The 15,853-nt window shown below is 35.7% G+C and overlaps 4 protein-coding genes and 1 pseudogene across 7 annotated transcripts; 1 reads left to right on the top strand and 4 right to left on the bottom strand.

Annotated features, from left to right (window-relative positions):
- Positions 1 to 1,030: 1,030 nt before the first annotated feature.
- Positions 1,031 to 3,566, top strand: LOC106443863 (small polypeptide DEVIL 2). Its single transcript, XM_022717611.2, has one exon. It carries the CDS (start codon positions 2,701 to 2,703, stop codon positions 2,839 to 2,841), a length of 141 nt encoding a protein of 46 aa, XP_022573332.2. The 5' UTR covers positions 1,031 to 2,700; the 3' UTR covers positions 2,842 to 3,566.
- A 623-nt stretch (positions 3,567 to 4,189) lies between these two features.
- LOC125606962 lies at positions 4,190 to 6,506 on the bottom strand (annotated as a pseudogene).
- A 362-nt stretch (positions 6,507 to 6,868) lies between these two features.
- LOC106443861 (stress-induced protein KIN2) lies at positions 6,869 to 7,547 on the bottom strand. Its single transcript, XM_013885413.3, has 3 exons — positions 7,398 to 7,547; positions 7,226 to 7,294; positions 6,869 to 7,111 (listed from the first exon to the last, which is right to left on the bottom strand). The coding sequence occupies exons 1-3, from the start codon at positions 7,455 to 7,457 to the stop codon at positions 7,031 to 7,033; spliced, it is 210 nt and encodes a 69-aa protein (XP_013740867.2). The 5' UTR covers positions 7,458 to 7,547; the 3' UTR covers positions 6,869 to 7,030.
- A 661-nt stretch (positions 7,548 to 8,208) lies between these two features.
- On the bottom strand, positions 8,209 to 10,673 carry BNAC03G32930D (S-adenosylmethionine decarboxylase proenzyme 3). Its single transcript, XM_048776206.1, has 4 exons — positions 10,450 to 10,673; positions 10,276 to 10,351; positions 9,718 to 9,872; positions 8,209 to 9,635 (listed from the first exon to the last, which is right to left on the bottom strand). Exon 4 carries the CDS (start codon positions 9,480 to 9,482, stop codon positions 8,379 to 8,381), a length of 1,104 nt encoding a protein of 367 aa, XP_048632163.1. The 5' UTR covers positions 9,483 to 9,635; positions 9,718 to 9,872; positions 10,276 to 10,351; positions 10,450 to 10,673; the 3' UTR covers positions 8,209 to 8,378.
- A 2,379-nt stretch (positions 10,674 to 13,052) lies between these two features.
- On the bottom strand, positions 13,053 to 15,789 carry LOC106438932 (ecotropic viral integration site 5 protein homolog). 4 transcript variants are annotated; one of them, XM_048776208.1, is made up of 10 exons: positions 15,642 to 15,746; positions 15,494 to 15,541; positions 15,171 to 15,335; positions 14,890 to 15,085; positions 14,644 to 14,814; positions 14,444 to 14,560; positions 13,979 to 14,176; positions 13,836 to 13,895; positions 13,652 to 13,750; positions 13,053 to 13,433 (listed from the first exon to the last, which is right to left on the bottom strand). In XM_048776208.1, the coding sequence occupies exons 3-10, from the start codon at positions 15,308 to 15,310 to the stop codon at positions 13,365 to 13,367; spliced, it is 1,050 nt and encodes a 349-aa protein (XP_048632165.1). In that variant the 5' UTR covers positions 15,311 to 15,335; positions 15,494 to 15,541; positions 15,642 to 15,746; the 3' UTR covers positions 13,053 to 13,364. The 4 variants fall into 4 exon arrangements, with proteins under 4 accessions (XP_048632165.1, XP_048632167.1, XP_048632164.1 ...); XM_048776210.1 differs by lacking the exon at positions 15,494 to 15,541 and having other exon boundaries at positions 15,642 to 15,789; XM_048776207.1 differs by having other exon boundaries at positions 15,494 to 15,745.
- Between the last annotated feature and the right edge of the window lie 64 nt (positions 15,790 to 15,853).

Below are 15,853 nucleotides of genomic sequence, written 5' to 3'. Positions count from 1 at the left end.
CCCATGTTAACTTATGAAATACTTAGGTCCAATAAATCTATTTAAAAAGCTCGTAGAGCGTATATAATATGTTTTCTTTTTCAATTTTTACATCTAATACATAAATTCAAATCCCATATAAGCTGTATTATCCATCACTATAGTCAACAGATTTTGAATTAAACAATAGTTAGAAAGGACTATATTTTTCCATTTAGAGTAATTAGCAGGGCATATATCGCCCCTAATCAATCTAACACTACAATTATTGGAATGAGGCTTTAATTAAAGATACATTTGATCAAACACACAGAGAAATAAACTAAAGACATTATATAGGGGTCAACACAGGAATTAATGTATATACTGGATACACTATTGTTTGTATACGAGTGGTCTTTATTAGATTACTAGTTCCAAGATATTGGATGCTTCATGAGTGCGAAACTAATCAACCTTAATTGAAATGATTAGTAAAATAGATAATACAAAGTCGAAACTGGTTCTTGATGCGTTGCATTGGACAAGTGTTTAATTACGGACACTATCTTTTGAATCATCCAAGACCAAGATACGGGTTAGTGATTCTTAATTGTGTTTAAGTTATTTGTTAATTAATCGTATATTTTAATGTGGTAAACTTGTCATGAATGGAGTAATATATTAAGTTAGGAGACAGAATAACGAAGATTGTCTAGGTTATGCCAAACATTAACCCTTAGCCATGCGGATTTCACGTGCGGCATGCTCTACATGCTTCTTTTATTTTATCTTTAGCTTTGTTATCTTGTTCTGAAATTATAAATAATTGGATGCAAACAACTACCAAGACAACACAAGTTCAACACTTATTTAACTTTTTATTTAAAATAATCAACCTTATCTTATTATACGAATATCATTCCTTTCAAAATGAGAGTACCATTGACAACAAACGTGAATCTATGTTTACAGTAAACGCATGCTTTATATATTTGGTAAGAAAATGTAATAATTACGTGGGATATATCAGTAATGGACGAATATTTAAACTTTTAGTGGTTAGTTTTTTTATTTTACTTGAAAAATATACAATGAATGGTATCTTGGTTATAAATATATTGCTTGTCCCGTCGCAACATATAGTAACACGTACGGACTGAGCTGTGGTAAGACATGTACTGAAGTACGCATGTATATGTAACAACATTTGGAAGATCAAAATGTTCTGTTTTGGAACATGGCATACGGAATATCGAGTTATAATATGTAAGAGGGGACACACAAAACAACTTCCAAGAATTAAGGCACTAATACAATATGGTTCTGGTATTAACAGTAATTAAGTGAAGTTAATTAAAAACAGCTGTATTGATTAATACAATAAGAGAGGTTGAGTGAAATTATGTGAATGGTTCAGTGCGAGCTGAATGAAGTAGGCCAGGTTCAACCGTTCAAGTTACGGCTGATTTGGTGGTGGAACACGAGAAAAGACATGTGGGATTGTGTTTTGGCCTTGAGATTAATTTAAACGTTTGTCTAAGCTAACAGGTCACAAATTTCAAGTAACTTGTTCCAGTAGAAAAAAATAGTAATTGAGCTTAGGAAGTTTCGTATAGATGTTTATCTTAAGCTACACTACTAAAAAGAAAATTAATTGGAAATAAGTTTTAAAATATGCTTGGGAAATTTAACCAATTTTGTAAAGCAATAAACGTGACACACTCGTTACAAAACACAAGTATTTCAATGTATAATACGTGTTAAACGGTGAGGAAAACAATACCACTGGTGCATTTTCATACATCTTTCTCACTATGATATCCATATGAAACTATACAATATCTCATAAGTTTGGTTTTCCATTATATATGTGTTGTTAGTCTAAGAAGCTAGACACTGCAAATATACATACTAATTACATGTATATTCACACACGTATATTACAACTTAGTATATATCAAACTAATATATTAGTATATAGATAAACTAACTAAAGTGTAATCTGTGATTCAGCAAAAAAAAAAAAGAAACTAAAGTTATATATGAAAGTGGTTGTATTTTGTTTTGCGAGTAAAAACGACTCAAAGCATCCCCATTTTTGTGGGATCTGTTTATCTCATTTGAGGCAAAATGGCTCTAGTCACATTGAATCAGTCAACATGATGATAAACAAAACAAATGACAAAGCAGTTACAAGTATGCTATCTTTGATGTACCATATACGCCCCCAAATGGATAGTCTAATCAAAAGATTAACACTTACATGAGCTATGTAATTAGCTATATTTAGCTTACGGCATTATAAGAATACACTTCATACTATTAATCGGTGTTTCAAAAAAAAAAAAAACTACTATTAATCAAAAAATATATATTTTATCGTCACTTATTATTGTAGTGCATAAAAGAATAAGGTATGCAACCAAATGGCCGACCAATGTATCTTGGTTGGTGTATTTTCACATTGTTATGTAAAGTTTGGTGACGTGACTCAACCATAAGAAATTAAGAATAATTTTCTTATGGATATCTACTCGTTTATTTTAAACTAAAACGTACAATGCAGACAAAAACTTATAGCTATAAAAACTCATTCGAACGAGTATCTTCCTCATCAAATCACTTAACCTTCTAAAGCTCAACTCTCTCTTAACAAAAATCACAGTCTTTCTATCCCTACTTAAATCTTCTAGAAGATTCGTTCATCAACCTGTTATTCAAGGTAAAAACAAAGCGGATATGGAAAGCATCATCATGAACTTGAAGAGAAAGGAGAAGAAATCACAAAGTAGAAGACTTGGGAAGTATCTTAAAGAACAGAAAGGGAGGATTTACATCATTAGAAGATGTGTGATGATGCTCCTTTGTTCACGTGATTGATATTTCATTTATTCGTTACGATACATTGTAACATGTACAAACATATATACATGTACGTGTATATATGTGTGTGAGAGTGTTCAGAAATCAGGGTAAAGCATGTATACACACGTATAAATGTTTGTGCCCTAATGCGAAATTTTGTAAATGAAAAAGTTACTTGTTACTACAACATATTGATTGTTCATCATTTATCGAATCTTTGAAACATAAATTAAACAAAGATTTAGCTATTCTGATTCTAAGTGCGTATAGTAAAATAGAAACTTGAAAATACGGGCTATATGAATTTTTAATAATTCACTCATATAGAAACAATGTAGATGCATATTTAATTTATACGTTTCAAAGGATAAAGAAGATGGCTACATGTATCTCACAATACATGAAATACATTGAAAGAGCGGCCATTGCATTTCATAATAGTATATGAGTTTTTTCGATGTATGGGGAATAAGATAGTAGTAATATAGTATGCTTCATATGCTGGGAACAGTGTCACAAAGTATAGTTCATTAATCAATTCGCAAGTTGGGAGAAGAGATTGGGTTTCACATGTATAAATATGTATGTAGCTTCCTCGAAATCATTCTACATTTCCTTACATTTCTTCACTCACTTGTGTTATTATCACTCCATTGACTATTTTTCGTTTTGTTCCATCTAATACGTTAAGAGTTTCTTATTGTTATTTTCTTTTAATCCTGTGATAAGAACATAAGTAAAAATGCAGCAAAAACTAAAGATTAATATGGGAAAAACAAAGGGTCCCGATAAAAAATAACAATACTTAAATAATTGGTTTTCTAAAATAGTAGAGAAATCCACTTAAAATATCTAAATTTATTTTATATGAAATATTTTTGAGTGGTTTTCTCCACTATTTGAATTATATATATATCTAAGTTTATAATCTTGGCAAATTTTAGATATTGGATATTGGACGTGCAATTACTCATCTTTTTTTGGTAACTAATTGACCTGAATTTGACTTAGTAAGTAGGTCAAATATAATACTCATCATATGTTTATTATTGTTTTTTGTATTTTCAGTTTCTTGTATTTCATATTTGCTTGATGTAATATTATTTTTGTATAACATGTGTTAGACCATCTCCAATGGTTTACTCTATATTTTTCTTTAAAATAGAGTAACTCTGGATGTTGCTTCAATGGTACTCTATTTTAGAGTGAAAAATAAAATGATGAACAAAAAATAAAAAAATTAGTCAATATATAGAGTAAAAAATAAGTTTACACTATTATAGAATAGAAAATAGAGTATCATTGAAGTATTTTTACTCTAAACTTTAGAAGAGAAAATAGAGCGGGGTTGAAGATGCCCTAATAGTTAATTAAATATTTTGTATTAAAAATGATTGAAAAAGAAAGTTATTAACTTTATTTTAAAGTTACACAAATATAAAGCCTGAAGAATTAAAAAATATCAAATATAACCTTACATTTTAAGGTTTTAAGGCTATTTTAAAGTGTACAAAACTTTATATTTGAAATCATGAGGTTGCTTTTGGAGATGCTTTGAGCTTTCTAATTCACCATGCCAAACATCACTAATGGACTAGGCTTCGATTTGAGCGGGTGCTGGCAAAGGTTTCTCTAAAGAACATTGATCAGGTTTCATGGAACTGAAAAGTTGCAAAACATCAGCATTTCGACGGATATAACTGGGGCATAGAGACAGCAGATCCTGAGCTTCACAATGCCTTGCAGACTTCAACATAGCTTCCAACACACGCAGAACCATTAAGTTAGATGGAAACTTCTTAGAAGTCAAAGCCTTCAGAAAGGCAAAAGCTTCTGCTCCTGTTCCACTGTTAGCTAAGTAATCTAAGAACGGGTCCACGAAAGGAGGGAAACCGTGATCTCTCATCATAGGTAGAAGACTCAAAGCTTCTTCAAACCCACCATCTCTCGCTACCTTCTTCATCAGTAGATTCCTCACCATGATTTTGTAAGTACTGTGCCAAGGCTTCAACTGGTTCTGTTTCACTAGCTCCGTGAAGAGCTTGTATGCATCTCTTGCCTGAAAACTATTGCAATAAGCAAGCACCAGCTTCTCAAATGCGTAACCCGCGTAAGAGACTCCTTCTTTGCCAATCATCTTCTTGAAACACTCCGAAGCTTCCTCAAGATTGTTGGCATCACAGTGCCCTTCGACTAAAGACGCCATTGCTTTGTCATCCAGATGATCCCCAGAGGCTTCCATGAAGTCCACAAGCTCATTGGCTTCATCTTTCTTTCCCTTACGACTAAGTCCCCCGAAGCAATCACGCTCTGCAGGTCACCGCTAGGGACATAACCGCCTTCTTTCATGGCCTTCAACACCTCATTGCTCTGTTCAAACCTATCAACGCTTCTCAAAGACTTGATGACACTCTGCAGCATCTGATCCGTCATAACGTTGCCGTTACATGTATAAGCTTTCACAGTTCTCGAAAACAAATCCATGTCTAACTTCCTTGTAGTGACAATCTTCTTGAGAAGTAAACAACAGCAGTGCGCCGTGGGCGTGTTCCTCCCCGCCATCGCAAACTCGAAGAGCTCCACAGCTTCTCTAACCATTCTACTCTGACAGAACCTCGCTGAAACCCTGACATAAGTCTCCATCTCCATCTCGTAACCACCACTCCTAACCTCCTCGATAACGATCCGAAACCTATCGAGAAACTTCTCTTTCCCTAAAACCCTCGCCATAGCGTTATAAGTCTTCTCATCATGCTTAAAACCGCCACACTCATCAATCCACCTAAAGAACAATAACGCCTTCCTCGGCTCAACATCAAGCTTCTCCACAACCATCTTCACAAGATCACTGCTAAACTCGATTTTCAAATCCCTCAGCTGTTTCTCCAGCTCAGCGTTCCACTGATCCTTCATCACAATCTTACAAACTCTATTGCAAACCTTATCCACAGAGTTATCAATAGAGCCCGAAGCGAAAAGCTCCTTGAGCCTATTCAAATCACCTTCAAGCCCATCTTCCTGAAACTTAACGCCCACTTTGTCTCTCACGCTAGCTGATACACCGTGTCCTCTCTTCTTCATGTCATCAACCAAGCTCCAAAACTCATCAACGAGTCCGTTAACGCCGAGGATACGCAGCATCGTGTTGTAGCTTTTGGAGGAGAGTTTCTTGGGGGAAGCTTCTGAGACCCAAAGGAAAAGCCTTTGTGCGACATCAGGGGTTGATTCGAGCGATCTCAGAGCTTTTAAAGCTAAGTCATGACTAATCACAATACTATTTGAATCAAGCTCTTTGTTAATTTCATCTTTAGTGTTCAATCTGGTGAAAGTATCAATTACAATAGCTTCAGGAGAAGGTTTCTCTTGGATCACGGGTTTAGATGAAAAGCTTCGGTTAACAGAGTAAAGCCACTGGCTTTGTTGCGGAGGTTGAAACGTAGAACGTTCGTGGAGGAGAGAAGTGAGAGATCGGGTCGAATTGGAGATTACCTGGAAACGGGAGCAAAATGAAGAACGGTAACTCCGTAAGAGAATCAATCGCCATTGATATCTCATCCTTCTTTCAATTGGGTTTCGCTTACTAGCTCGATCTGAATCGAAAGTTCGGATCTTTCGAAGTGAAGGAGATGAGCAGAGCGATGGCGAAGGAAGTGGAAAATGTTAGGGTTTAAGAGAGATTTTAATTTTATTTTTTTTCTAATTTCGCTTTTAAAACGAGAAACCTCTGGTTGAGTCCGAAGGTTCTACTAAAGATCTTTCGGGGTTTAAATATGTGATTCTAAATTTAGTTTATCAGTGTTTCAAAAAAAAAAAAAAAAATTTAGTTTATCAATTGGATTGATAATTGCCAACATAATCATTACAATATCTCACTCTTTTTCACTTACCACTATATAGTATATACAATGCCTTTGAATTTTTATGAGTTATATACTGTGCTTCAACCATGATTTCACATTATGTTTTTCACTTGTTTAACTAATTATTTGAGTTGTATATTTATTGATTCCTCTCTGTGTGTTCTTATAATGATCTCACATTAGAAAACTGAGATTTTATTGATTATTTGAGAAGATTACATAAACATACAAAAAGGGAAATTATAACATCAGAAGAACACAGGAATGAGAATCACCGCCCTTCCCAAATTTATTAAACAACTCCAAGAGTGGAATTAGATTAGAGAAAGGAAACTGAAAGTTGTTTAGGTGTTCTTGTTCATGCCGGTTTTGTCCTTTACCGCATCAGTAGCTCCTTGTGCCTTCTGCTTCATCTGTTGCCCAGCCTATGAATTGCATTTATATGGTTAGGACCGTATATATATATATGTGTATGTTTAATACTACTCTGTAAAAAAGCGAGTAGATAACATATGAGAGATTGAGAAATCAAAGTGAACCTGTTGCATGGAGTCTTGAGCTGAAGCAGCAGCATCTTTGGCCTTGTCCATCATACCACTTGCCTTCTCCTGTGTAACACATTAACAGTATATAACCAACAACATTTTTGCCAAATTTGTTTAGTTTAACAAAACTTGTTTAGTGCAAGATCTAAAAGAAAGAGAGAGAGACCTTAGTCTGGCCTGTGGCTTGACCGGCTTGGTAGCTCATGTTTTGCTTGTTGTCTGCCATTTCTTTCTCTCTCTCGTTTTTGCTAAAACTTAATTTGGTACTTTGATTGTTTGGTTGTTTGTATGTTGATGATGCAAAAGTGTTAGTTTCGGGTTGTTATTTATAATTAGAAGGGAGTCAAGGGACGTGCTTGTATGCTTCCACGTGTTGAGGACACGAGGATGGGTTCGAGAACGCTGCCTCCGTCGGTAGGTGGTGTATCCACGTGTTAGTTAACCGTTTGACCAGGACATAAAGGCTTCTTACGTAGTAGTAGTAAACTAGTACGTGGTTTTCTCGATCTCTCATCCCAATACACATGTTTTTTTTATTAAAAGTTTGATAAATAACATCGTTAAACTTTACATGCAAGCTTAGATTTATGTGGCCAATGACTCACAAGTTATTGAAATTGGAGTGTGATTAAAGATGCCGTTCGAGGAACCAGAGATGTACAGCATGCTTCGTCAGATAAACATCAGGTTCATCAACGCTATCTCTCATCTCTATCAGCTTCTCTAAGAGCCAGTGGGCACTTGTTCAATGTTACACTCTTGAAGATAAAGTGAACGATCAAGAATAGGAACATGGGGCGAGTCTTATTAGGAACACACATGATTGTACTGTATTGATATGAGCAATGTTCTAAATTAGGTCCTCGAGATCAAAATTATTGCAGTGTGATGCAAACTAATGGTCCTCTAGTTTTTTTTGTTCATTCAATCGTGACAACACTAGGAAAGACGAGAGTAATGCAAGAAACCTTAAATCATAATAGCAAACATAATAGTCTTTTTCATATATTAAAGATCCAAACATAACAGTACGAAACACACAGCACACATGCTTGTGAAAGGTGAGAGTACCTCAACTTCACAAGCCATTATTCATTACGAAACAAAAGAAAGATGCATAAAAACAGAAAGCTCATAAATAGTTCTGCTAGATTCCCTCGTCCTTCTCGTCCTCGCTGCTGCAGCTATTGTTGCTGCTCCACTCACACTTCAAGGTAGATCTAGGCGATCCACAGTACTTGCCAAGCTTCTCAAACGTCTGATACATCACCGTCCCACTCTCTTCTCCCAAAGACTCAAATGTCCTCTCTCTGCACCCATAGTCTTCCAAGTCCACACTGATCTCCGGCTTGTACGCGTTCGCTCCAACGCTCGAGTGCACAGCCACAGAGAATTGCTTTGGCTCAAAGCAAGACAGAACCCTTGTCACAAGCTGGCTCAGGTCGAGAGTGCTGAAGTCATAACCCACGGCTTCGAAGCTAGCGTAGCTAAACCCATCCTCAGGGGTCACATGGATAGTGGAGATTGCATCTCCTTCAATGGAGTTCATAGAGTAGCCACAGGGCTCGAACTCAAAGTCGCAGATCTGGGACTTAGGGAGGATCTTTCTGATTCCAGAGTTGTCGGTCATCGATCCATTCTCCCCACCAGTTTCATTCTTGTAGAAGACAGAGGCTTTCTCCTTGTCAAGACCAGTCATGCACATCTCGAGCGTGTAGACATTGTTGTTGCAGTCGCTGGAGGTCTGAGCAGAGGCAGCATAGACATGCCATTTCTTATTTTCATCATCATTACCCATCAAGTAGGCAACGCTGTTCAAACCCAGCTTAGTAAAGTGACCATCAAGAACAGAGACTTCTTCAGAGAAGCTCCTGTGAGGAAAAGGCTGGCCTCCAGGGCAGAGGAAGGAGCCGCGAGTGTATTTAACAGACTTAACACTCAGGGAAAGCTCACCGGCCAGCTTAAGAAGCGGCGGGATGGAGAGGAGGAGCTTGGTGGTGCCACAGGTCTTGATGATGACTTTGTAAGGGTAGACAAAGAAGCTGGACTCAGAGAGGACGTAAGAGTCCAAGTGATCGTTGGAGAGAGAGGAAACGATCTCGCAGGCAGCAGGAGTGAGAATCTCGTCAAGCTGGGACCTGGTCAGAGCACGGAGACCAAGTCCCTTGGAGTCTTGGAAGAAGCTAGGCTCGAAGAAAGAGACCTCGAGGCGCTTCTCGTAGCCTTCGAAACCGATTGCAGATAAGGCCATTGTAGTAGGAGGAGAGAACGATGGGATTGGGGAACCAAGCAGAAACGGAGCTTAGAAAGAAAAAAGTAAATTATAAACTGGAAATTATAAAAAGCTATAACTATAGCAGGAGGACTCGGTGCACGCTACAACTCAGGATGGCCTCTTAGCGCACTGCAAAGAAAGGAAGAAAAACATTGTTAAGAAACATGATACTGTCCCGAAGGAAACATGACTCATATGGTTGGAAGCATACGTTGGAGTAGACAGAAGATTTGAATTTCTTGATTCCACCGTTGGGGCGAACGTCTTCAATGCTGTAACCGAGGGGAGCTTCGTAAAATAAGGAACTACTAGACGACGACTTTTTATTACCACCTTTCGATTCCATCATAATCTCATTCACGCCTTCTGCAATTCACAAGAAACAAACAAACCATACTGTTAGCTAAAGAGGAAACCAAGAGAAGATTATTCAATGTTCAAACCATACGGTACTAAATTCAACAAAGTCCCAATGTTCAAAGTTTTAAAATTCAACAACAGATCTCAAATAAACGTTTAAAACTCAATTCTAGCACATCAGTTAATCAGATGAGACACATGATTAAATTGTTTCATTGGATCTAGAACCATAAGATTACAGCTGGAGCTTAAACGAATTGTTATGTTTATATATAACGATCAAAACCTAAGCTATTCGATCAATAATAACATATAATTGAATACCAACATAGCTCAGACTGAATCTCTCACACAAAAAACCAAAAATATATGTGTAATTCGAAGATCAGAAGACGTTAGAGATGCTTACATATATATGAATTTTAGATCTAGACCACGAATTAACGAATCCTTTCTTCCCAGATACGAAACGAAACCTTCAAAACCTGAAAGTCAAAACAAAACGAAGGATTCTTCGTTAAAGATAACAACGATCCGATCTACGAAAGACGAATTGAGAAGTAAGAGATCTACGAAAGCTCACCCCAGATACAGATAACCGGAAGAGAAAACCCTAATTTTGAGAGAAATGACGATTTATTATGATGATTTGGTAATGATGAGCCAATGAGAAGCGTTCGTTCGTGAAGAGAAAAGCAACGTAGAGACGGTTCTTTATATAGTAACAGCCAGCCCTAAATACTTGCTTTTACGCTTTTACCCTTTTAACCTTTATATTAAAGGTTTCCGCGTTACAAATGTGTAACGCTCTCTCCTGAACCGTTGATTTTTGTTTTGTTTTTCTCAACAATTTGCTGTTTTTTTTACCAAAAACTAGAGCCGGTGTCCGCGCTCCGCGCGGATTACATATTTAATTAAAGTATGTTAATATTTGTGTTAATGGATTTCTACGTGTTTTCCTGTGATTAAAACAATGGTGTAGAGGTGCCGCATGTTTGTATAGAAAACGATCATCATCTAAGAATCTTCATCACAAAAATGTTTTTTTTTGCCAAAGTATTTAATTATTCCTATATGTGTCTTCTAGGGGTGAATGACGAATCTGTTGATACAGTTGGGAGCATGATTTTTTTATTAAGAACCAATTGTGGTTTTTTTCATAATTTGTATTTTTAAATAAAAAACATATTTTACTAATAATGTTTATATTTGTTTTATTAGAGTTTTGTAACTATAAAATGAACAAAAATATCTTTATTTAGTACTTATATAAAATTATATAGAGATAGATTATTAATTTATGATTCTGATGGGACTATATATTAATTTGGAACAAATATTAAGCAACTCAATTAGATTCTTGCAAACCAGGAGAAAAGGAGTGGTCGGTCATGTCGTCTGTATTTTTACCTTTTCCCAAGTTTTTAAAACGTTTCGTAGCAATAAACAAAAATCAAAACGTAGCATTGTATTTATATATTTGGAATCTTATCAGATAAGATGTAACTTTTCTTTTTTTTTGTGCACTTCAAATTTAATAAGATGTAAATAGTCAAAAATATAAATATATATATATATATATAAAACATAATTTGTATTTTATATTTGTTTTATTAAAGATTTGGATTAAAGTATTAAATTAATATATCAATACTAATAATGTTTTTGATTCAAAAATGCACTTGTAAATTCAAAATACCTCCCATAAGTGGAAGATCTTTGGCGGTTGGTTTGACCATGGTATTGAGGAACAATCAATCCTTAAACAAAGGAAAGAATATTTAAATCTTAGGCAAAGTGAAATGGTTTGATAATAAAACATAGTGAAAAAGGTCTCAATGGATAAAATCGAACCATGAGATTAATTACAAACTAAAATCTTATAAAGCAAAAAAAAACTAAATATTTTACATGACCGATAGACGTGAACTACAATTGTAGTAGCTTAGCAGGCAGGAACTATTATATTAAATCAAATTTTTTTGGCGGAGACCAATAGCTAAAGACGGAAGATTGTCGGTCTATGTTTAATCTTAACCAACTAAAATCTTATACGTTTGTTCGCACAGATTATCAATATGAATCTATTATTAAAACAATTGAAAATAAACAGTGGAAGGTGAGCCAAACCCCACGTCCCCAACCGCATACGGACTTAACTATCCAACTCTTAAACATATCACTTATGCCAAAAAATTGACAAAATTGTGACTTTCAAATATTGACTTACACAAAATCTTGAACGGTTGGCGGTGGTGGTTTTTTCAGAGTGAGAGGGGATGAATATATAGTCTTCAGATTAGAGTTCTTGATCCTAATGGTAGAATATATGTTATTTAATTTTCAATGAATACAGTATGCATTTTTGACATGAAATATAACGATTTCCTAAATTAAATTGTTCACCAGCTATAAGAATATTAAGTATGAGGCAAGTTAAAGTTGTAAAAATCGATTTTGATTTAGGATGGCAAAGATGTGGTAGCTAGAAGACTAATAATCAACAATCAATGCATGCATTGTTTTATTATGATGTAACTGGAGTTGAACCAGGTTAAACCGTGACTCTTCGCATATTTTAATGGTTGGTTTTTTTTTTTAAAGTCCAGTCCGGAATGACATGGCATAATGGTTGGTTCTGATTATTTTGTTCATGTGGCAAGGTTTAGGAAGCTAGGATTTAGCTCTTTTTTATATAGTAGGATGACCTATAAACCCTTTTTAATATGTGGAAACGGTGTTCTTGAATCTTGACCACAGATAAATTAAGCAACAAATCTTTATAAAATAAACTTTTATAGTATTTAATTATCTTTTCCAGCTGCCACTAGCTAAATTATTTAATTCTAGATTTGTTTTGAACATCTATTTTTGACATTATCTTCGGCCTTAGAATAACAATATTACTAGATTACGCTAAAGCCAGAGAAATATCAACCAATCAATGAACGACACGTGTTGAGATACGTGCACCATTTGAGCGGATAACTCGAGGTGAGCCGTCACGTAACGTAGGCCCAGCGAATCAAATTCTATTTTCTATTCTCGAAGCCCTTTCCGCTAAACGACAATAAAGGAGGACCCTCCCGTGACTCACTCCATGTCCTCATTTGTAATGTAAAAGTTGGTCCGATCAACAAGTAATTATTCTAATCAAAAAGTAAGAATTAATTCTTTTTTAAAAAATTGTACAAAGCATATGCTTTTTATTAACAAAAGATTTTAAACAGCATGATTTACCTTTTTCACATTACTAATAATGAGAATATTTTACAAGCACAAGTCACTATACCTCCTAACACAAAGGTGGGACATATGCCTTCTTCTTTCCCAGAAGTTGCTAAGAAGAATCAGAGGGTGTCTGATAAAGAGATTCCCCACCCAACTTGACCAATATGATGATAGAAAGAATACATTCCAATAAGATATAGATAAGGGAGGAGTAAAGAATTTTGAATCCAAGCATATGTGTACAGATTATTAGCCAAACCGGTTTTCTTATGGTTGAACAGGTTTGGCAATAGTCTTCTCATATTCCACTTTCAGTTCTTCCAAACGTTTTGATACCTGAGGATGAGCAAACCATTTAACACCACAGTTGTTAATCAACTCAGGAAAGCTCTGAGATTTAACACACATAATTAACAACATATAGATAAATTGTTCATCAAGTTAATCATGTCCAGGTTGCGAATCTGATTCATTCACTGTCTTTCAACAGTTCTAGAGTTCTTTAAACCAGAGACAATAGAGTAAGCTTTCATTCTTCGAAGGAGGGAGAGAACCTTAATGGGGTAGGCCAATGGAAGCAAGGTATCCGGATTCATTGCATCTTCAGGGAATGTTTTCAGAGCATGTATGAGTTTCTCAAACGGTAATTTTACCTACAAAGTTAATATAAGATCCAATTAGAGAGAAAAAAAAGAGAGGCTCTGTTAACTTGCAGCTTATAAGGAAAACTTCACTCACCAGCTCATCTTGGCAATACTTCAACAATGCTAAGCCCACTTTGAACACTATTTTAACTCCCTAAAGAAACAATGACCAAAGAAAATAAAAAGAATAAGACTTTGATTACAGCAAATCACTGAAAGAGAATTTTTTAAATTTACCTCAGAGAGAAACACATCCCATATCCGAAGAGCCAAAGGGAACGGAAATGAATAAGAGAAGACGGTGATGAACCACTGACTTGCATACATACTCGGATTGATCATCTCTTGAGTAAAATGTTCTCCCAGCTTTGGGATTAGCTCCTTTACCAAGCTTTCTAACTGAAACAGGTATTGTTGTACAAGAGGAAGCCCTGCCTACATTACACCACAAGCAATGGCTCTTAGACTATCGAATACCATAACCTATGTAATTTTTTTCTGTTAATAAAAAATAGATGAAATGTTGGCACTAAGACATCAACTATTTTCAAAATCACGATAGGAACGAAGTAAGATCAGTACAACATCCTTTATTATTGGATAGTCCATTCATAATAAAAAATGATAATTTTCATAAAGAATCACAAACTTCTAATTCAGGCATTCTTAAGTTTTTTCCCTCTAAACCACTACAAGACTTACATGGTACAATCCTTCCATAGGAGCATGAACAGCTCCTTTGAGCAACGCAACTAATAACCAGAAGGCATCTTCTTCGCTCATATAAAGAAGCAACAGACCGGCTATAAAACCCATCCCCTGCAAGTTATCAAAACCATGAATCTTAATACCATACTATAAGAAAACAAGTAACAAGTGATATATATAGGAGGAGGATAGACCTGAACATATCCAACATCTCTGTCATAAACTGAGTATGCCTTAAGAACATTGTACAACGATCTTTGTCCAGGCCCATGTCGCTTCTGAAAGAAAACATGGGACGGGAAAGTACGTGATATGTCTCGAATGATATCAAGTTCTGATGCCGATGTCTCATAAATCACCAATTGCTGCATAGTAAAATTTAGTTAAGATTTCCTCATAAGAGCAAACAATGTAGCGATATATAAAACAGAGAAAGTCACCTCATAAACACCAGGATTCATAAGCAAAAGGTCGCGGCTTCCAGAGATCAACTGCCAAACAAGACCTCTTAAACAATCAGGGATCCCTTTGCGTATACGCCTCTTGACAACGTTAGGTTTCCTTCTAACGTAATGCTTCCAGTCACTGCCTCCAACCCCAATCATCTTCCTCCATTTCCTCACTTTTCTCTCCTCTCTATGTAACGAACAACAACACTATCATTACCATTTCTCTCTCTCTGGAAAACTCTTTAACTCAATTTCATTTTTATGATATATACCTGTCGTGGTTAGTGGATGATGCTGTTGTTGTTGTTCTAGCCTTGCTGGCATGTTCTTGCTTGAGGAACCCGAATCTATCCACCGGAGTGGCTGTTCCTGATCCTGACTCAGTGTCATTTTCTGTTCTTTTTCTACTCATTCTACTTTATCTTCTGAAGAGGCTCCTAACAAAGATTGTTATGGTTATAGAACATTCCAAAAAAACTCAAATCCAAGACATTCACTAAAATTAATATTCCAAGGACATATCAGCTCCTAACTTACTAAACGAAGAAGAAGACCAAAAAACTACAGTGAAAGAGGAAACACGATTAACACTCACCAACGTTTGATCGGATCAAAAAAATTCGTAATCTCCAAATCCTCGATGCTTCCGATGAAATAAGGAGAATCATCAATTCAAAATTCGAGACGGAATCGAAGAAGATAACGAAAAGCGAAGATAAACTACAACGTTCAGGAGCTCATACCAATCCGTTGAAGTTTTCATCCGGTCGGAGAGAAAATGTTGTGAGCCAAAAGGAAGAGAAAAGAACAGTGCAACAAGCATGAAACGACGCCGTTGAGAATCATAAATTAATCCTCTTTATTTATTTAATTTTATTTGATTATTGATATATTATTTTTGATGATCTGGCGCCAACTTGCTAAAGCTTCGTGACAACTAATGTAAACATCCCAT

The sequence above is a fragment of the Brassica napus genome, chromosome A3, assembly GCF_020379485.1.
Source record: "Brassica napus cultivar Da-Ae chromosome A3, Da-Ae, whole genome shotgun sequence".
NCBI lineage: Eukaryota > Viridiplantae > Streptophyta > Magnoliopsida > Brassicales > Brassicaceae > Brassica > Brassica napus.
This window is presented reverse-complemented; position numbering and strand designations above follow the sequence as displayed.